The sequence below is a fragment of the Pogoniulus pusillus genome, chromosome 37 (genome assembly GCF_015220805.1).
Source record: "Pogoniulus pusillus isolate bPogPus1 chromosome 37, bPogPus1.pri, whole genome shotgun sequence".
Classification (NCBI taxonomy): Eukaryota; Metazoa; Chordata; class Aves; order Piciformes; family Lybiidae; genus Pogoniulus; species Pogoniulus pusillus.
In genome coordinates, this window is record NC_087300.1 from 3,759,293 (window position 1) to 3,778,992 (window position 19,700).

The 19,700-nt window shown below is 61.1% G+C and overlaps 2 protein-coding genes across 9 annotated transcripts in view; both read right to left on the reverse strand.

Annotated features, from left to right (window-relative positions):
- Window positions 1–8,798: 8,798 nt before the first annotated feature.
- Window positions 8,799–10,122, reverse strand: SMIM12 (small integral membrane protein 12). Of its 2 annotated transcripts, none has more exons than XM_064172429.1 (2): window positions 10,083–10,122; window positions 8,799–9,841 (listed from the first exon to the last, which is right to left on the reverse strand). In XM_064172429.1, exon 2 carries the CDS (start codon window positions 9,821–9,823, stop codon window positions 9,545–9,547), a length of 279 nt encoding a protein of 92 aa, XP_064028499.1. In that variant the 5' UTR covers window positions 9,824–9,841; window positions 10,083–10,122; the 3' UTR covers window positions 8,799–9,544. The 2 variants fall into 2 exon arrangements, with proteins under 2 accessions (XP_064028499.1, XP_064028500.1); XM_064172430.1 differs by having other exon boundaries at window positions 9,991–10,120.
- A 1,367-nt stretch (window positions 10,123–11,489) lies between these two features.
- Window positions 11,490–19,700, reverse strand: part of DLGAP3 (DLG associated protein 3) — a 34,366-nt gene continuing 26,155 nt past the window's right edge. For 4 of the 7 annotated variants that reach the window (XM_064172926.1, XM_064172927.1, XM_064172928.1 and 1 more), the window contains exons 4-12: window positions 18,793–18,998; window positions 17,867–17,981; window positions 17,501–17,777; window positions 16,399–16,739; window positions 16,186–16,271; window positions 15,085–15,509; window positions 14,328–14,419; window positions 13,998–14,141; window positions 11,490–13,259 (exon numbers count right to left, since the gene is read on the reverse strand). In XM_064172926.1, coding sequence (XP_064028996.1) covers window positions 13,041–13,259; window positions 13,998–14,141; window positions 14,328–14,419; window positions 15,085–15,509; window positions 16,186–16,271; window positions 16,399–16,739; window positions 17,501–17,777; window positions 17,867–17,981; window positions 18,793–18,998 — 1,905 coding nt within the window. In that variant the 3' untranslated portion in view covers window positions 11,490–13,040. The remainder of the gene's footprint in view (window positions 13,260–13,997; window positions 14,142–14,327; window positions 14,420–15,084; window positions 15,510–16,185; window positions 16,272–16,398; window positions 16,740–17,500; window positions 17,778–17,866; window positions 17,982–18,792; window positions 18,999–19,700) is intronic. The other 3 variants (XM_064172932.1, XM_064172931.1, XM_064172930.1) reach the window with 3 other exon arrangements.

Below are 19,700 nucleotides of genomic sequence, written 5' to 3' on the forward strand. Positions count from 1 at the left end.
TGCCTCGTTTCCCTTCTGGGAATGGGGAAGAGGCTAAAACCCTTTGGGATTGGGGCCTGGGGTACATGTTACCGGCTCTCAGCCCTCCCCTGCACCCCTCCATGATGTTACCAGGGTAGATCCCCTGCCCTGTTCCCACCATCTCCAGCGGGGCATCGCCCTACACTCACTGTGCCCAGAGGGGATTCCCTGGGGGACCCCAGCGCAAGGTGGGGACCCCAGCCCAGTGCTTCCCAGGCATCAGCAGAGCTGCAAAGGCTCAGAGCAGCGCAGCTTTCGGGGGGTGGCAGCGCAGCTTTCTCGGGGGTGGCAGCGCAGCTTTCGGGGGGGTGGCAGCGCAGCTTTCTCGGGGGGTGGCAGCGCAGCTTTCGGGGGGTGGCAGCGCAGCTTTCTCGGGGGGTGGCAGCGCAGCTTTCTCGAGGGTGGCAGTGCAGCTTTCTCAGAGGTGGCAGCGCAGCTTTCTCGGGGGTGGCAGCGCAGCTTTCGGGGGGTGGCAGCGCAGCTTTCCTCGGGGGGTGGCAGCGCAGCTTTCTCGAGGGTGGCAGCGCAGCTTTCTCGAGGGTGGCAGTGCAGCTTTCTCGGGGGTGGCAGCGCAGCTTTCGGGGGGTGGCAGCGCAGCTTTCTCGGGGGGTGGCAGCGCAGCTTTCTCGAGGGTGGCAGTGCAGCTTTCTCGGGGGTGGCAGTGCAGCTTTCGGGGGGTGGCAGCGCAGCTTTCTCGGGGGGTGGCAGCGCAGCTTTCTCGAGGGTGGCAGCGCAGCTTTCTCGAGGGTGGCAGTGCAGCTTTCTCGGGGGTGGCAGCGCAGCTTTCGGGGGGTGGCAGCGCAGCTTTTGGGGGGTGGCAGCCCAGATTTCGGGGGGTGGCAGCGCAGCTTTCTCGGGGGTGGCAGTGCAGCTTTCTCGGGGGTGGCAGCGCAGCTTTCTCGGGGGTGGCAGTGCAGCTTTCTCGGGGGTGGCAGTGCAGCTTTCGGGGGGTGGCAGTGCAGCTTTCTCGGGGGTGGCAGCGCAGCTTTCTCGGGGGTGGCAGTGCAGCTTTCGGGGGGTGGCAGTGCAGCTTTCTCAGAGGTGGCAGTGCAGCTTTCGGGGGGGTGGCAGTGCAGCTTTCTCGGGGGTGGCAGTGCAGCTTTCTCGGGGGGTGGCAGCGCAGCTTTCTCGGGGGTGGCAGTGCAGCTTTCGGGGGGTGGCAGCGCAGCTTTCGGGGGGGTGGCAGCGCAGCTTTCGGGGGGGTGGCAGTGCAGCTTTCGGGGGGGTGGCAGCGCCAGCAGCGCGTTGTGCCGGGAGGAAATGCCCGTGTGAAAGGTAGCGGAGCAGCCGCGCCGCTGTTTACCCACCGCCAGCCTCCCCTCTCCCGGGCTGCTGTTTTTGTTGGCATCAGAGCTTGTCCAAACAGCTCTGGAAGGGGCAAAACAAGAGGAGCGAGAGCCCCTTTGCCTGGCCACGGCGCCCGGCCAGGGAGGGGGCTGCGCAAACACGGCTCCGTGTCCCGCTATTGTTCCCCTGTTGTCGTCGGAGCGACCTGGTGTCACCAGAGCCTGCCCACGGCAGGTGCCAACAACAACAGTGAGGGGTTCGTCTGTGCGGTGGGACTGGGTCAGCAGTTGGGGGGACAGTGCTGGCAGCAGCCCCCCCGCCCCATCCCCCCCAGAAGGTGGGTGGGTGTCCCTTAGGCAAATAAACGTTTGCAGCTGATAAGGGCTGGCCCCACGGAGCCCTTTGGCACAGCCGAGGGACAGATAGCGGCTGGCCAGACACACAGGACCTTTCCCACACCTCCACACTCCCTCCTGAGTAAACAGGGCCCTCCGGTCCCTTTCTGGGAATGCTCAGCCCCACACCATGATGCTGAGCCCTGTGGTGGCGTGGGCAAGCAGGGGATGCAATGAGAGGCTCCCCGTGGGTGCCTCCAAGACCCAGCTCTGGGTCCAGCTCTGGGATAATGGGCAGCAAGCATAGCCCCAGTGATGCCCAGGCACCAGAGCCCACCACAACCAGCCAGCCAGGATGGCGGAGAGCCTTGGGCATGGCCCCACAGGCTGTGACCTCTGCACGGGTTTTGGAGGAGGGCAGGGGTTGTACCTGAGAGCCTTGTGGGGTTTATGAGGTGGATGGACAGACAGACAGATGGATAAACATCTGATCTGACCACTAAGAGCCTGAAGCTGGAGGTGTTCCTTGGGTACGTGGGTGCACCCCTTCTGATGTTCATCAGTGGGTTGGGAGAAGCTGGGATCAGGGAAGGTGGCAAATTGGAGCAGCCTCTGAGCCAGGAAAGGCTCTGTCAGTCCTGAGACCCCAATTCCTGCTGGGAATATTGGTCTAACACCAGCCACAGCCCTTGGGAGCTCTGCAACATTGCTCTATGGCCACAGGTTTGCTTGAAGGTTCCTGCTCTCCTCCCAGTTAGGACCAGTCCATGCGGAGCTCTCCCTGCATTGTGCTGCCCCGTGGTGGGGAAGTGGAGCCGTGAGAGCTGCCACAGTCTGTGTCCCCCTGCAAGGCTCTGCCCAAGGCTCTGCCCAGGCACAGGGAGTTTATTTTTAAGCTCCCCCAGTGCACAGAAAACACTCAGTGTCTAAATCTGACCTGCTCACAGGAAGAGCCATGGCAGGAGCAAAACTCCCCCCGAGACAGGAAGAAGGGCAAAGGGCTGGGCACAGGGATGCCATCTGGGGCCACAGCACAGCCCCCAGATCCCACTGGGACCCAAACCATATCCAGAGCTCTGCCCACAGGTTCCTAAGCCACTCATTTCCCACAGCCTTCCAGAGGAAAGTGGGCACAGACACGAGCACCCCCCTGGACCAGGCACAGAAGCCCCAAGCCCTAGCATGACTTGCCCACATTGCCCACCATGGAGGTAAGCCCAGACCAGGTCAGTCCTGCCCTGACCAGCAGCACTGCCACAGAGAAAGCAGTGTGCTGTTGTGGCCAGGAGAGCCAGTGCCAGTCTGGGGTGCATTAGAAGGGCTGTGGTTAGTAGGCTGAGAGAGGTTCTCCTGCCCCTCTGCTCTGTCCTGCTGAGGCCACATCTGGAGTACTGTGTCCAGTTCTGGGCCCCCCAGTTCAAGAGGGACATAGAACTGATGGAGAGAGTCCAGCACAGAGCCACAGAGATGCTGAAGGGAATGGAACAGCTCTGTTAGGAGCAGAGCCTGAGGGAGCTGGGGCTGTGCTGCTGGGAGAGGAGGAGGCTGAGAGGTGACCTCAGCAGTGGTTATCAATGTGTGCAGGTGAGTGGCAGGAGGCTGCAGCCAGGCTCTGCTGGGTGATGCCAGTGCCAGCACAAGGGGCTGGGTGGAGGCTGAGGCAGAGGAGGTTTCCTTTAAATGTAGGGGGATTTTTTTCACTGTGGGGGTGACAGAGCCTTGGAACAGGCTGCCCGGGGGGGGGCTGTGGAGTCTCCCTCTCTGGAGATATTCAGACCTCACCTGGCTGTGTTCCTGTGTGATCTGCTCTGGGTGCTCCTGCTCTGGCAGGGGTTGGAGTGGCTGAGCTCTGGAGGTCCCTTCCAGCCCCTGACACTCTGTGACTCCGTGAAAGGCAGGCAGACCCCCAGGGCTGCCTTCCTGCCCAGCACAGGGCTATATTTAGCCCTCCACGCGCGGGCAGGGCAGCCAAAGCCACCCCGCGTGAGAACCGCGGGCGGGAGGAAGCTCTCAATGGCCACACCGCTTCCCGCATCCTGACATTGTGGCTCCCCTCCAGCCGCTTCCTCGCGCACAGGCAACGAGATCCTTCTGCTTGGCATCCCCCCCGTGCCCACCGCTGGGTGGGTCCTGTCCCTGTCAGCCACTCGAGGCATCATAGAATCACAGAATGGTTTAAGTTGGAAGGGACCTCAAGGATCAGTCAGGTCCAACCCCCTGCCATAGGCAGGGACACCTCCCACTGGAACAGGTTGCTCAAGGACTCATCCAACCTGGTCCTGAGCACCCCCAGGAAGATCACATTGGGTGCTTCTGTGCTCCACAACCTCCCTGGGCAACCTGTGCCAGTGTCTCACCACCCTCACTGCAAACAACTTCTTCCTAACATCCAGTTTCAATCTCCCCTCTGCCACTTCAAACCCATTCCCCCTTGTCCTGTCATTACCAGACCTTGTCAATAGTCCCTCCCCAGCCCTCCTGGAGCCCCATTCAGACACTGCAAGGCCACTCCAAGCTCTTCTCCAAGACTTCTCTTCTCCAGGCTGCAGAGCCCCCAAATCTCTCAGCCTGGCCTCATAGCAGAGCTGCTGCAGCCCTCTCAGCATCTTGGTGGCCTCCTCTGGGCTGGCTCCAACACTTCCATGTCCTTCTTGTGTTGAAGGCTCCAGAACTGCCCCCAGGACTGCAGGTGGGGTGTGAGGAGAGGAGAGCAGAACCAAGGGGCAGAATCCCCTCCCTTGCCCTGTGCCCACACTGCTCTTGCTGCACCCAGCACAGGGTTGTGTCTGGGCTGCACTCACACTGCAGGCTCCTGTTGAGCTTTGCATCACCCCAGACCCCCAGATCCTGTTCCTCAGGGCTGCTCTCAGCCATTCCCCACCCAGCCTGGAGCTGTTCTTGGGATTGCACCCACCCAGGTGCAGGACCTTCCACTTGGCCTTGTTGAATGTCATAAGGATGGCCTGAGCACAGCTCTGCAGCCTGTCCAGGTCCCTCTGGATGGATCCCTGCCCTCTAGCAGGTCGACTGTGCCACACAGCTTGGTATCACCTGCACACTTGCTGAGGGTGCACTGATTTCTCTGTCCATATCACACCATCCCAGTGCAGCACTGGGAGGGCAGAGGCTGCTGCCTTGCAGAGCTGAAGGAGTTTGCTGGTGTGGGGAGGTTGATGGTTCATGAGGTTTGGAAAACAGAGCTGGTGAGGAGCGACTGAGGGAGATGGGGTTGGTTAGTCTGGAGAAAAGGAGCCTGAGGGGAGACCTCCTTGCTCTCTACAGCTCCCTGAAAGGAAATCTGAGCCAGGTGGGGGCTGGTCTCTTCTTCCTAGGAACAAGTGACCATACAAGAGGAAATGGCCTCAAGCTGTACCAGGAAGGTTTAGGTTGAACATAAGAAACTTCTTCACTGAAAGGCTCCTCAAAGACTGTCACCGACTGCCAGGGATGTAGTGGAATCCTCATCCCTAGAGGTGTTTCAAAGCCACAGAGATGTGGTGCTGAGAGCCATGGTAGAGCTAGAGAACAGTTGGACTCAGTGATCTGAAAGGTCTTTTCCAACCGAAACGACTCTGTGGCTCTACAGGCAAGCAGCTGTGGTGGTTCTGAGGTGCTGGGGGACTCAGCTCTGAGCTGTAGGTGGAAGAAGAGATGTTGAAAGGGACACATCCTGCTCTAGCTGGACCTATCCAGGGCTCAGGGGCTGTGTGCAGAGCAGAGCTGCTCCTCTCCCACAGCACCTCAAGGCTTTTGCTGGCTGCAGGAAGGAGCTGTTGGGCATGGCACAGTGGGATTGTGCCATGAAGCCATGGCAGGAAGGGGAAAGTGAGACAGGGAGGCTGGGAAAGGACTTGGCTGCACTCAGGGAAAGGGCAAAACCAGAGCCTGGGAAACAGCCTCAGCTGGCTGGGGCAGGGGAGGGAGCAGCCGTCCCAGGGGCTGCAGGGGACAGGCAGGGAGGATGTGTCACTTGCTCTCCAGTGAGGCAGGGAGAGTGTGCTGGCTGCCTCAGGGTGACTGCACTGCTCCGGGTGGGACACAGGCGCACAAATCCCTCCAGGTCACAGCTTCCCTGCCTCCGGAACATCCCCCACACTGCTCCTCCCCTCCCCAGAGCATTGTCATTACAGGCCTCGCAGAAAGGGGACCGATGTGTCCTTGTCACAGTGTCCCCAGCCCCATGCAGCTGCTGCATCCCTGCTCTGACCTCACCGGATGTCTGCTGCAGTCCAGGTGTACCAGGCCATGCCGAGCTGTGCCAAGCAGCTGGGGGATGCTCTCACTGCCTCTGCCTGCACAGCAGCTGTCCCAGCTCCCCCAGGCTGACCCCTAGAAGTCTCGGGCACAGATGGCCCTCTGCATGGCCCTGGCTCATTCCTGCACCCTGCCTCCAGAAAGCTCCATCTGCTCCTCTCACAAGATGCTCACCATGGACCTCTGGGAGAAAACCCAGACCTGGGTAGGACAGAGGCTCAGCTGGCTAGCCCCAAGCCTGGGGCACAGCAGGTGCTGAGCAGGGACAGGCAGCACTGCTGCAGTTACCCTGTGCCATGGCATAGCCACAGCCAGCCCTGCTGGGACTGTCCCAGAGCTGGAGGAGCCCTGAGAAGATGTTCTCCTGCAAAAGTCTGAGAGACTTGGGGCTGGGTAGCTTGGGAGAAGGAGGAGGCTGAAGGAGGATCTTATGAATGCTTACAGATAGCTAAGGGGTGGCCACACTGCTGGCACAGCTCCTTGCCAGGCTCCCACTGCAGCAGCCAGCTGTGCCGTGCTGGGAACAGCTGGATTACAGAGGAACAGCTGGATTACAAAGGCACTGGAGCAGACCAAGGACCTGCCCTTGTGTGGGCTGGGGAAGCCAGGTTAGTGCCAGGATGGTTTACCCAGCAAAGCTTCCTCCTGGTCTCGGTGAGGCTCTGCAGCTGCTTGCCCCAGCCCCGAGCTCCCATTCTCGTCCCGCCGGCGCTTCCCAGGCAGCAGCACATTGTTGGGATTCAATGGGAGGAAGGGTGGGATTACAGCACCGAGGCCTTAGGAGAAAGCAACCAGGTTCTAGGAAGCAGTTTCACCCTTGCCCCAGCGCCTGCGCGGAGCCATAGCCCCGCAGCACTGCTGGAGGTGGGGACGGAGTCTGCAGACACAGGGAAACCAGCTGGGAACGCAGCTGGACCAGCTGGGCAGGGGCTGCCCGGGCAGGGGCTGCCCAGCCAGGTGCCATCGGTGCCTGCACACCTACTACCAGGGCTCAGTGCTTCCATGATGCTGGAGCAAACCACCACCACCCCCCCCCCCGACCCAGGCTGTGGGCCCAGGGGAGGAAACAGGGCAGCGAGGTCCCAACAAAGCCCAATTGTGCCCAGGCAGGCCTGGGAACGGGGATCAATGAGCTATAAACAGCCCAGGGAGCCACTCCGGCGCGGGGGGGAACAATGGCATCTCCAAAGAGGCTTCCGAGCTGGGCCCGGCTGGGGGAAGGGATGGGATCATTCCCACCCTGCTGCACAATAGGGAGCAGCATTGCTCAGCGCTGCCCCACAGCCAGGCTGGGAAAGCAGGGCCAAGGGGGGTGAGGGGCTCAGGGGCTAGTGCCAGGCTGCCGTGGCGAGTAGAGTGGTGGCATGAGAGGAACTAGGTTGGGACAACCCTTGGTATTGGCCCAGACTGAGAGCAGCTCTGCAGAAAGGGACACAGGGATGCTGGTGGACAAGAAGCTGCAACAGACACTTGCAGCCCAGGCTGCATCAGCAACGTGGCCAGCAGCTGGAGAGAGGAGACTCTGCCCCTTGCTTTGCTCTGCTCTGATGAGACTTCACCTGGACTACTGTGTCCAGCTATGAGGCCCCCAATAAAAGGACACTGACCTCCTGGAGTGGGTCCTGAGAAGGCCACAAAGGTGATTAGAGAGCTGAAGCACCTCTCCTGCGAAGGCAGACTGAGAGACCTGGGGCTGCCCAGCCTGGAGAAGGGTCTGGGGAACTTCAGAACCACATCTCAATATATGAAGGGAATCTACAGGAAAGCTGTGAAGGGGCCTGTGGTGATAGGATGAGAGGCAATGCTTTGAAAACTGGAGCATGGGAGATTGAGGTTGGACATCAGGAGGAAGTTCTGCACAGTGAGGGTGGGGAAACACTGGAAGAGGTTGCCCAGGGCTGTGGTTGAGGCCCCATCCCTGAAGACATTCAAGGTCAGACTCGATGTGGCCCTGGACAGCCTACTCTAGTTGGAAGTGTCCCTGCTGCCTGCATGCAGGTTGGACAAGATGACCTTTGAGGGTCCCTTCCAGCCTGTGAATCTGCTGTGAGCCCCAGCATAGGAGCTGGTAGCAGGACAGGGCTGGGAAAGCCTTTCCATCACCCTGGGACTCCTCTGGCACCTTCTAACCCAGTGCCAGCTGCCCTCACGTGGCAACAGCCACGGGCTGTGAGCTCCCAGTGGTGGCAGGCAGTGAGGCCGGGCAGAGGGCAGAGATCCAGGCTGGGGACAGCAGGTCCAGAGGGAACAGAGCTGGGCAGTAAAGCTGTCAGCAGGGCAGGAGCTGGCCCCGAGGAGGCAGCGATGCAGCAGCTGCTGAGCTCAGGACTTCACTGCAGCCACGACAGATTTATCGTCCCCGGCAGGGGAAGGCCAGGCCGGGGCAGCACCGAGGCCTCGCTCAGGCACCACGGGAAAAAACAAAGCAGGAGGCAGCAATAACCCTGGCTGGGAGCCTGGCACCCTTACCTGCCCTGCTCCAGCCAGGGTTTGGTCTTGCCGGGCTGCTGCTGACACTGAAGGCTGGAGGTGATACCAGCCAAAGGCACCCAGTGCTGGCTGCCAGCCTCTCCCAGCACACACTGCCCAGCAGGACCCCCCACCCTGTCCCCTGGAACCCCACCCGGTGCTGTCACAGCCCTTCTTGTCCAGATAAAGGGCTGCAAGTGGGTGATGTGGCTGGGGCGGCTGGGAGGGAGGCACCACTGCAGCACAGGCTGGGTTTTGGGTGCCTCCCTCTCCTTCCTGCCCGTGGTTGCCAGGCCTCAGGGTCAGTGTCTGGCCAGAGACAAGGATGGCTCTTCTCCCGTGGCTGAAAGAGCTGTCTCTTGAAAACACAGGCAGCAGAAACACAGCCAGGGCTGGGGCCAGGTGCTGATGCAAAAGACAGAGAGCCCCAAGGACTGGCAGAAGTTTATTCTGGCTGTTTCCACCCAGGGCAGAGATGTCCCCACTCTCTACACGCCAGGTTAAAGCCACTACCATGCTCAGAGCTCTCTGACAGAAGCAGGGTCAGGACTTCACTTCCCTCCATCCCCCTGCCTCACTGTGAAGCCTGGGATGATGCAGAGAAGGGCTCCCCTGAGGTCTCCACCACTGTCCAGGCTCCCACGGGTGTAACGCTGCAGCACAGTCCTGTGGTTGGAGGTCACAAGGATCAAGAGGACAGCTGCGTGCAAGACATCAGGTCCTCCTGCTACAGGTGGCTGGCCTGATCCTGACCTCCTGTCACTCAGGTCCAGGTTTCTTCTGTCTTCACATCATGGAAGAAACCAAGCCTAGAGACGTGGGTAAACCGGGACAAGGCTTTGAGGTCCAGGGGCTAGGAGAGGCTGAACTGAGGAGTGCCAAACATGCTCCACCTCCAGAGCACAGCTCCCTGCCTGCTCTGCCACAAAGCAGAGGTCTGGGTGCTGTCTTGAGTGCATCTGCAGGGCGAGAAAGCCTTGACCTTTCCGAGGGTCCTGGCAGGGTGAAGAGCAGCAGCGGGCACAGCATATTGCCCAGGTACAGGAGGGAGGCTGCTGGACGATGTGCAAGTGACACAGGAATCCACAGCACGGTGCTGCAGGCCAGAGCTCTGCGGCAGCCACCCCTCAGCCCCAGGACGGTCGCTCCAGGGCACTTCTTTTGCCCAAACAACTTTATTAACTCTTTTCCGGGCGGTTCCTGTTCAGTACGGCCCGAGGAGCAAACTCAAGCTTGTCCTTCAGGCTCACCACCTTAGTCAGGTCCTTGCCCGCGATCTCCTGCAGCTTGCGGTCCTCCCGCTGCTCCGAGATGCTCTTGTCCTCCTCGGGCGCGGGCTGGGGGTCCCCGCGGAGGAACCACTCCAAGTGGTAGCCCACTAGCCCCACCACGAAGGCCACCGGGAAGGTGACGTACGGGGCCTTGGAACGCACGGCTGCCCAGACCACGGACCACATGGCGGCGGGGGGCTGCGCCTGGCACGGGGCGAAAAGCGGCGGTCACAAGCCGGGTCCCAGTCCCCGCCGTGCCCGAGGCCTGCGGGCTGGCAGCACCGGGACGAGGCGCAGCCGGGCAAGGCCGCGCCGGACGGCAGCGCACTGACCCACAAGGAACCGGGACTCGCCTGGGCAGCGCCAGGACCCCCACCTGGCCCCCGCGGGGCTATCCCGCAGGCGGAGACAGCCCCACCGGGAGCCGCGGACACCCTGCGCTCACCTGCGCCCTGCCGCCGCCGCCGCCGCCGCCGCTCCGCCTCTTCCGGCCAGCGGAGGCGAAGGGAAGCGCGGCCGAGAGGCGCCGGCGCGGGGCGGCTCTGCCCCCTGGCGGGCAGTGAGGGAACGGCAGCGCTGGAGGAGTGACCCAGGGATGATGCTGTGCCGCGGGGGAGACACGGGTGGGAAGACACGGGGGGAGACCAGCAGGAGAGAGACGTGGCGAGGGAGCCATGAGGTGCCCTCAGGGAGATACGTGGGAGACACCTACAGCGAGATCTATAGGGGGATCCACAGCAAAAGAGCCACAAGGACACACTGAGAGATCCACGGGGAGAGACACACGAGGAGACGTGGAGGGGTGACCCACAGGGAGACTCACTGGGATAACTACATGGAGAGATACACAGGAGGAGAGACTCTTGAAGAAAGATCCATGGGGACATGCACACAGTTGTCCTCGAAGGGACCCATGGGGACACTCACAAGACACCCACAAGGAGACCCACAGGAAAGAGCTGTGAAGACAGCCGCGGGGTAGAGACCTATGTGGAGATCCATGGGGAGAGACCCACAGGGATAGTGACAGAGAAAGAGTCATAGGGATCTCCATGGGAAGAGATCCATGGGGAGAGACCCACAGGGATACTGACAAGGGAAGAGCCATAAGGATCCCCACGGGAAGAGATCCACAGAGAGATCCATGGGGAGAGACCCACAGGGATACTGGCAAGGGAAGAGCCATAAGGATCCCCACGGGAAGAGATCCACAGAGAGATCCATGGGGAGAGACCCACAGGGATACTGGCAAGGGAAGAGCCATAAGGATCCCCACGGGAAGAGATCCACAGTGGGATCCAAGGACATATCCCTGAACCAAGACCCACGTGGAGATCCGTGGGAGACTTGCAGGCAGCTCCCAGCCACGGCACAGAGAGCTCTGCTCCTGCCCTAGTGAAAGCCTCTCTCCCACCCCGTGGATACCCCAACTCCTACCCCTCAGACAGCTTCCTCCCACCCCACGGAGACGGAGGGACAGCAGACGTGGGAAAGGCGAGCCCGGCACCAGCCGCGTCCCTGCGGGGAGGGGCCACTGGCCCGGAGTAACCAAAGTCATCTTTATTAACTGCGGCGACTCGTTACAATAAAAAGGGAGCCAGGTGTCACGGTCACTGCACGGTGCTGGCCGGGCTGGGGGCCAGGGGGGCCCTTCCCAGGCACATCCCTAAATCTGAGGTGCGAGGGGGAGCGAGGTGGGAAAGGGATTCGGGTGGCTGAGCAGACGCTGCTGTCCCAGAGGTGTTTAGCACCAACAGACCCCCTGCAGCAAGGGACCCCCAGAGAGGCATCCTGCCGCTTGGACCTGGCCCCCCTGCTATATGAGGGGCACAAGCTGCCCCCCCCCCCCCCCCCCCCAGCTGCCTCTTATCCTACTGCCCTTCCTAAGCACCCTGGGCAAGGAAGGTTTGGCCCTGGATTTTGGGAGCTCCCTGGCATGCACTAGCCCTGCCTGAGGGGTGGCTGGTGATGCTGCGTGGGGCTGCTGGTGTGGAGAGGTGGAGGACAGGGATGGGGATCCCCCCCCCACATCTGCCACTAAAAAGGATACAGGGGGGATGACAGGATGCTTGGAGAGGCACTGGGAATGGGAATGGCAACAGGGATGGGGCAGATGCAGCCTCCTGCTCTGCCGCACTGCTCTGCCCTGGAGCAGACCCAGGGGAGCCTTCACCCTCCTCCTGGATCTGTGCACAGCAATGGGGGAACTAAAGCAGCAGCATTCGGGGTGTTCCTTGTCCCCACAGGGCAACGGGCACACAGCAGCCCTGTCTGGGGTGTCCTATTGCCACAGGGCACTGGGAGCTCGGGGAGAACCCCCCCGCCCCCGTGATCTCCAGCAGCTCTTCACACTCACAAGGCAGCTGCTGGCCATGTCCATGCTCCCATCCCACCTGCTGGCACCGAGCCTGGCCTAGGACAGAGCCATCAAGGCCTGACATCACAGGTGCCAACAGGCTGTGGCAGGTGTCCCTGTCACTACCACCTTGCTCACACACCAGGAAAGCAGCGAGGCACAGAGGAACTGTACCCTCCATCCCCAGCTATTGGCACGCTGCAGAGGTGCTCCCAGCCTCGAGGCTGGCAGGAGGGAAGGACAGACGGATGGAGGGACAGATGGATGGTCCGAGCAGGAAGGGGAGAAGCGTGGCACGATGCTCCATGTGAGGGGAGAGGGGTGGCTGCCTGTGACCAAGGCTTCCTGCTGCCCTGCTCTGCGCCGCCAGCCAGAGCACTGCCCTGGTCAGCTCGGGTCGCCTGCCCTGGGTTATTCCTCGGGTTGTACTTATATATGTGTAGAGGAAAGGGGGCCCTGGGGCACCCGTGGCAGCCAAGCCAGAAGCAGGTGTTGGCAGCACCAGGGACACCTCTTGCTTTGTCCCACTGCACCCCAAAGCCTCGTGCTGGCAGGTCTGGGGAGTGGGGCTGGAGGGCTCTGGCTGGGCTGAGGGTCCCGTCCCCACGGCACGGTGGGGGATTGCACTGAGTACAGAGAGGTGGGGGGCGGGGGAAGGGGCCTGCCTGCAGCCCCCTCCCCTCCAGCAGGGCTGGAGGCTGAGGGTCACCTCTCTTTAAGTTGGGACGCAGGCTAAGAAGAGGGCGCAGAAGGTCTGGTAGGGTGGGAATGGGAGAGAGAACTGGGACACGGCCCCAAGGAGGACAGCGGGAGGGAGAGCCCCGGACCCTGGGAGAGGCTGGCAGGGGCATGCGGGCAGGGGGGGCAAGGGGACGGGGCAGACCCGGGCTTGCGTTGACTCGCCGCCGGATCCACGAAAGGTCGAAGATAGAAAAGAGAGAAGCTGTGAGTGGGGCCAAGAGCTGCCCCAGGGTGTCCCCGCGGCCCCCCCGTCACAGTGAGCTACGGCCGTGCCGTCCAGTCCGGGTAGAAAAGCGGAGGCTGCGGTCACAGCCGGGTCTGCGCCTCGGGGATGTAGATCTCGATGCTGTCGGCGCTCTCGGTGGCCGAGCTCTGGCGGAAGGAGGCAGCTCGCTTGGCCGCCAGGAGCCGCTTGCGGGCCTCCTGCCGCTGCCGGTCCACCGAGTCCAGGGAGCGCTCCTTCACCGGGTGCACCTTGGAGCGCGGCGGCTTCTTTGGTATCGGGGGAGGCACCTTCTTCTCCTCCTGCAGACAACCGTGGGGCGGCTTGGGTTGGAGAGGGCCTTGCAGAGCACCCGCTTCCAGCCCCGTTGCCATGGGCAGGGATAGCTCCCACTGCACCAGGCTGCTCAAGCCTCATCCAGCCTGTCCTTAGGCACTCCCAGGGGTGAGGTGTCCACAACTTCTCTGGGCAGCCCGTTCCAGTGGCTCACCACTCTCATAGTAAAGCACTTCTTCCTGACATCCAATCTACAACTACCCTGCTCTAGTTCCAGACCATTGCCCCTTATCCTATCACCACAAGCCCTTATCACAAGTCCCTCCCCAGCCTTCCTATAGCCTCCTTCAGGTACTGGAAGGATGCTTTAAGGTCTTCCCAGAACCTTCTTTTCTCCAGGCTGAATAGCTCGATTTCTCTCAGCCTGTCCATACAGGAGAGGTGCTTCAGCCCTTGGATCATCTTTGTGGCCCTCCTCTGGACCCTCTCCAACAGATCCACATCCTTCTTGTGCTGGGGGCTTTGGGGACCTTGCCCAGCCCTTTGCAGACAGCACTGCCCAGAGCTGCAAGGCAGCTTTGAGACTATGGCAGAGGAGCAGCACTTTCTTTAGCCTCATTTTGTTCCAGCTCTCTTTCTCAAGTGTTTGCTCAGAGCAGTTGCCAGCCACAGCCCAACAGCTATGGTTTGGGTAGAGACATGATTGAGGAGGAGGAGGGAGAGGTGATAGGGGCTGAGTGCCAGCAGCAGAGCTCTGCCCTTACCTTGGGCTCCACAATCTTCCACCCATTGGCCTTGAGCTGCAGGAGCTCTGCAAACTTCATGCTGACGTCCTCAATGGAGAGCTGCAGGAGGTCCCAGAAGCCAGCCAGATCTTGGAAGGTGGGCACAGGGAATGCATTGGGATCCTGTGGGCACAGAGAGTCATTCATGTCCATTCTGCTGACCACACTGCCATTCCTCCCCAGTGCTGGGAGGGGTGTCTCTGTCCAGCTGTCCCCTCTGCCATTACAAAGTCTCTTGTCCCTCAACTAAGGATACAAGACCTGCTGCTCACCACGGCTGACCCTGTGGCACTGCTGCCCAGCACTCACCATGTTCTGCTGGCAGAGGCGGTAAAACTGCTGCACCTTCTGGGACATGAGGAGCTGGGCACTGCCCACAGCACTCCGGATCTTCTCCAGGACTGGCAAGAGGAGAGCAGACAGTCAGTAACTTCACAGGACACAGATCCTCGGGGCAGTGGAACAACCTTTGCAGCTTGGACTTTCCCCAACCCATGAGACATCTCCTCCCTCCTCCAGACCTCCTGAGTGCCAGGGGGGTTCTCAGTGTCTTCTTTCTCCATACAACCTCTCTAGCCTTGTCAGGGGAGATGCTCCACAGTAGCTACAAGGTGGGATCACTGCAGGACTGTAGTTGTGAGCCCCCAGCACAACCCCCCAGTCTCTCGTGACTGAGGTAATGGGCACAAACTTGGACATGGGAAGTTCCATCTAAGGAGGAACTTCTTTGTTGTGAGGGTGGCAGAGCACTGGAACAGGCTTCCCAGAGAGGTGGTGGAGTCTCTGTCTCTGCAGAATTTCCAGACCCACCTGGACACACTCCTACGTGTCCCTGGAGACATTCAGGTAAGATTTGATGTGGCCCTGAGCAGCCTGATCCAGCTGGAGGTGTCCCTGCTCACTGCAGGGGGATTGGACAAGAGAGTCTTTTCCAACCTGCTGCAATCTGTGCTCTGCTTTAAATGATCCTGCTCTGGCTGGGGAAATGGACTTGATGAGCTTCAGAGCTCCCTTCCAACCCCTCCTACTCTGTGGTTCTGTGACCTTGCAACCCCCCCTGACTCACTCTCCTCCGGCAGGTCATAGTCCTCAGCCTCCCTCTCCATCTGCTGGCACCAGCCCTCCATCTTCTCCACCTCCGCCTGCAGCAGTTTGATGAACCATTCCCCGTCACGGTGGCAAGGGGAGGCCCGGCCAGAGTCGGGGAGGCTGCGGGAGCCCCTCTCAATCCAGGCATCCCGGCGGGGCACCTCCACCGTGTCGTACTGCAGCTGGTAGTCCTCCCGGTACGCCCACTGCCCCTGCGTGTGCACCGTCTTGTAGACGGCGTACTGCCGGCCGGACTCGGGCTCCGAGGAGTGCCGCTGGAAGGGCCGCCCGAACTGCAGGGCTTTGTCCTCGGTGGCCACGGCCAGGCCGGTGAAGCCCTCCAGCTCCAGGTCCGCCTGCACGCCTGCCGTCACGCTGTTGGAGCGCTTGAAGCGCGCTCGCCTGCGGAGAGCGAGAGGGTGTGGGGACCCCTGCGGCCAGCAAGGAGAGCCACGGCGACCTGTCACCCTGCTGGGGAGTGTGGTGGGCATGAGGAAGGTGGGGGATGCCCAAGAGCAGGATGGGACTGGATCTCAGAGCATTCAGGGACAGCCCTGAGAAGCCACAATCCTCCTGTCTCTCATCTCCTCTGCTCTTCGCCTGTTTCCATGGCTACCAGCGCTGGACCAAGGATGGAGAGGAGCATGAACCAGGGTTGCGTGGGCACAGTTGCTGAAGCTCCCTTCCCTCAGGCCATGCAGGTCCCTGCACATAGCACTCCCACCCCAGCCAAAATGTTATGTTTAGCTGCAGAGAAGCCCAAAGAACTCATCTGATGCTTTTCTAGGCTCGAAGCCCAGCAGAGGAGACCCAAGCACAGGGTGGGAGCAGGGAGGCCCCTTCCCCAGGCAGCCCATTTGCAGCAGCAAGGTGCAAGGCAAAGGGAAGGGGATCCTGCTTTGGGTTGTGGCCACCAGCCTGGGACAGGGATGGTGCTGAGCTCTGGACACGTGGCAAAAGGAGAGAGTGAAAAGATACTGTGAGAGCTGTGGCACAAGGAGCTCAGGGAGCCCTGGGGAAACCAATTCCCCCATGCAGTAAGTGTGGCAAGTCTCAGCCCAGCCCAGCTGTGTGGTACCTTTTGTCCTCCTCCACCTGCACTCCAATGGAGTGGAACTCCCTCTGGCTCCTGCTCTCCGTATCCGAGTCAGAAATGGCCTCAACCTATTGAGGGACAATGGGAGAGCACTGAAGGGTGGTCCCAAGACACTGCATAGTGGCTCAGCACCACCCATACCACTCAGGCAGGATCAGAGCCAGCTTGGAGCACAGAAGGAGCAGCGACGCTCACCTGGACACCGATGGAAGGTCGCCACTTGCGCTGCCGAGCCAAGCTCCTCAGCTCCTCCCGCCCAGGGATGGCCTTGATGATGAGTGTGGAGGGCTTGGGAGCAGCGCGCGGCTGGACCGGAGGCAGGTCGAGGGTCACGGTGGTCACCTTGGAGCTCTCCAGGCTCTCGGCCGAGTTGCAGCGGGCCGCAGCATCTTTGGACCAAGCGGGGCTGCGGGCGACCTCGCTGGGCAGGTAGCTGTCGTGGGTAGACTCGGTGCTGCTCTGCGCCGTGACGGAGATGAGGGGCTTGGCTTTGGTTCCTGGAGGGATGGGAGGTGGAGCTTTTCTGTAACTGAAGGCTGTTGTGGGAGAGGCGCAGGACGGAAAGGCATGTGAAAACTCAGACACTTGTGCATTTCCCACCACCAACAGGAGCCCCGGGGGAACGGTGCCCACCTCCTCCCGCAGCACAGGGCCCAGGGTTTGCACCTCAGCTGGCTGAGATCTGAGGTGGAGCTCAGTGGGGCTGCCTGACCAGTTCATTCCCAGAAAGGGATAGGAAACCACCTCTGACCAGCACTGGCTACACTACTGCAGCACACAGCAAGGGGCAGAGATGGGGACAGAAGTGGAGGGAAGGAAGGAATGGCAGACGGGTGCTGGGGGGCACAGAGTAGCCCCCTGGCCAGGATGAGCAGGATGCTCGGGTTCTGTGCCAGAGCTGAGCTCAGAGTGGGATTTGTAGATCACAGATCCACAGAATGGATTGGGTTGGAAGGGACCTTAGAGGTAATTTAGCTCCAACTCCCCACTGTGGGCAGGCACACCTTCCACTAGACCAGACTGCTCAAGGTCCCACCCAACCTGGCCTTCAACACCTTCAGGGAGGGGGCATCCACAACCTCCCTAGGCAGCCTGTTCCAGTGTCTCACCACCCTCACTGTAAAGAGCTTAAAGGGGTGCTCATGACCTGATCGCGACGCTAACACCCTGTGCCAGGGACTGCCCAGGTGCAGCAGATGGTACAGCAGCAGCCCTTGGCAGTGCCCAGGTGAACAGGGAGGGAGACATGGGGAAGATCCCTCCCGCAGCCGAGCCCCAACCACCCCCTGGGACTCACAAGTGCTGGGCTTCAGGATGCTGCTGGTGATGGGCGGCCCGGCAGGGGCTGACATGGAGAAGAGTGAGAGGCAGTCATCGTCCTGGGAGCAGCCAGCCTGGATGGCCCGCAGGTAGCTGTGGCTCCGCATGCGGAAGCAGCCAGGCAGGTCCAGAGCCTCCACAGCCTGCGACTCCACCTCGCCAAAAACCGACTCGCAGACGGCCTCGAACTGGTGGTTGAGCTCATCGTTGATCTGGGGAGAGCGGCGGATGAGGCTGGGGGCGGTGAGCCGGGGCTGAGTGTGGGGCAGGAGACGCTCAGAGGAACATCCACCTCCCGCCCTGCCCTGCCTGCCCCACGGCGCCCGTGTACACGGGACCTTACCTGGCCGGTGGTGAAGGAGCGCCCGTAGCTCTGTCCCCGCGGGAGCATTCGCGGTGGCGTGCAGCAGCTGGGACAGTTACAGATATATGAATCAGAATAGTGCCTACTTGCAAACCTAATGAGAGACAGTAGGAATAGAAGGGATGGCACCAAAAGCAACACATCCAAGCAGAGCACTCGGAAATGCAGCCGCCAGCGATGCCCCTGCCAGCCACTGCTGCCAGCCCCTGCTGGCACCGAATCACAGAATGCCAGGCTGGAAGGGACCCCAAGGATCATCTGGCTCAAGTTTCCTAGGTGATAGTGCAGTTGAAATGAGCTGGACCAGCACCCTGGTAAGCTGAGTCTTCAAACTGCCCAGTGTGGGGGACTCCACCGCTTCCTTTGGGAGAGGATTCCAATCTCTAACTGTTCTCACGTGGAAACATTTTACTCCGGCTTCTAACGGGAATCTCCCCATCAGTAACTTGCCCTCATCACTCCTTGTCTTTTCCATGGGACTCCTCATAAGTTGGGAGTCTCCATCATCCTGGTAGTCACTGTCTCCACTCCTAACTGCCCCGAAATAGTGTTCTAAGAGCATGAAGCCATCAAGCAGAAGTCTGGAGCTGCCAGAAGGGTACACACTCGCTTCGGGCACTGAGGTTGGGATTGAGGAGCCAGCCTGCCACCCGCAGCACTGGGACATGTCCCAGCTGTCTCCTTTTGGATGTGCCTCATCTCCCCAACCTTTGCATGCAGCAGCAGCAGCAGTTTGCTCCCCAAAGCCCAGCACAGCCACACCTGCGCCCAGCACCCCCAGCAAGCTACATCTCAGAGCAGGGCTTGGTGGCCCTGCTGTGAGGAGTGTGGCCATGAGTGAGGATGATGCCACTCCTCCTCCCCGGGAGCCCCAGCCCGTGAGGCTCAGCGGTGCCAGCCCTTACTTGGTCCTGGCCTGGTCAGCGCTGGAGGAGCGGCGGTAGCTGTCTCGCCTTGTGGCCGCCCTGGGCAATATCTTGGCGCTGATGTCCGAGTCAGCACTGTCCTCGTCGCCCATGGCCTTGATGTAGCTGCCGCTGCGCATCCGTCTGCAAGGGATCTCCCCGTCCTTGCCCACTGCTGGGTACCCGCTCCACTCGTCCTGTGGCACCTGGAGCGGGAGGCAAGCACAGGAGGACACAATAGTTAGGGTCCTGTGGACACAGAGCTGAGCCCTGCATCTGCCGTGTGGCATTTGCCAGCCTGAGCCCAACGCGCATCCATCACCCAAACCCAGCATGTGTGCACAGCCCAAGGCTGGTGCATGTGCTGGCACAGCTCCCCTGCTCTGCCCATGGCACCCCACAGCTGCAAGGATAGACTCTGGAGGCTTTAAAGCCCTGGAAAAGCCCCTAGACACAGGAGAGCAGATCCCTTCTAGCAGGTACATCTCCCCATGCGTGGCCATTCCCAAACCACGGGCGGTGCAGCTGCTCCCACCTTGCAGCCACCCCGGCAGGCGCGGCTGGGCCAAATCCCACCCATGCCAGCGCAGCCACTTGGCTGACGTAGCAGCTGCTGCTCTCGCCACGCACCGCTGACGCCAGCACCACGGGGTCCTTACCAGGCTGTGGCAGGGGGACAGTGTCCCTCAGGCTCCATGGAGAGGGTGGTGGGGCTGCCACCCTACTCTGATGCCCCCCTCCACCAGGCCAGCAGAGAGGGGCTCTGGCCACCCTAGCCTGAGGCCACTGTGGCATTGCTGCTCCCTGTCTCCTTCCCCCAGGAAAGGGAGAGTAGAGTTAATTAGTTTTTAATTGGAAGGGGGGTGACCTAGAAGGGAGCCTTGTGACGAGGCAGGCTGTGGCACTCA

Coding starts and splice junctions, on each gene's coding strand:
- SMIM12 (XM_064172429.1), bottom strand. CDS start 9,823: ATGTGGTCCGTGGTCTGGGCAGCCGTGCGTTCCAAGGCCCCGTACGTC.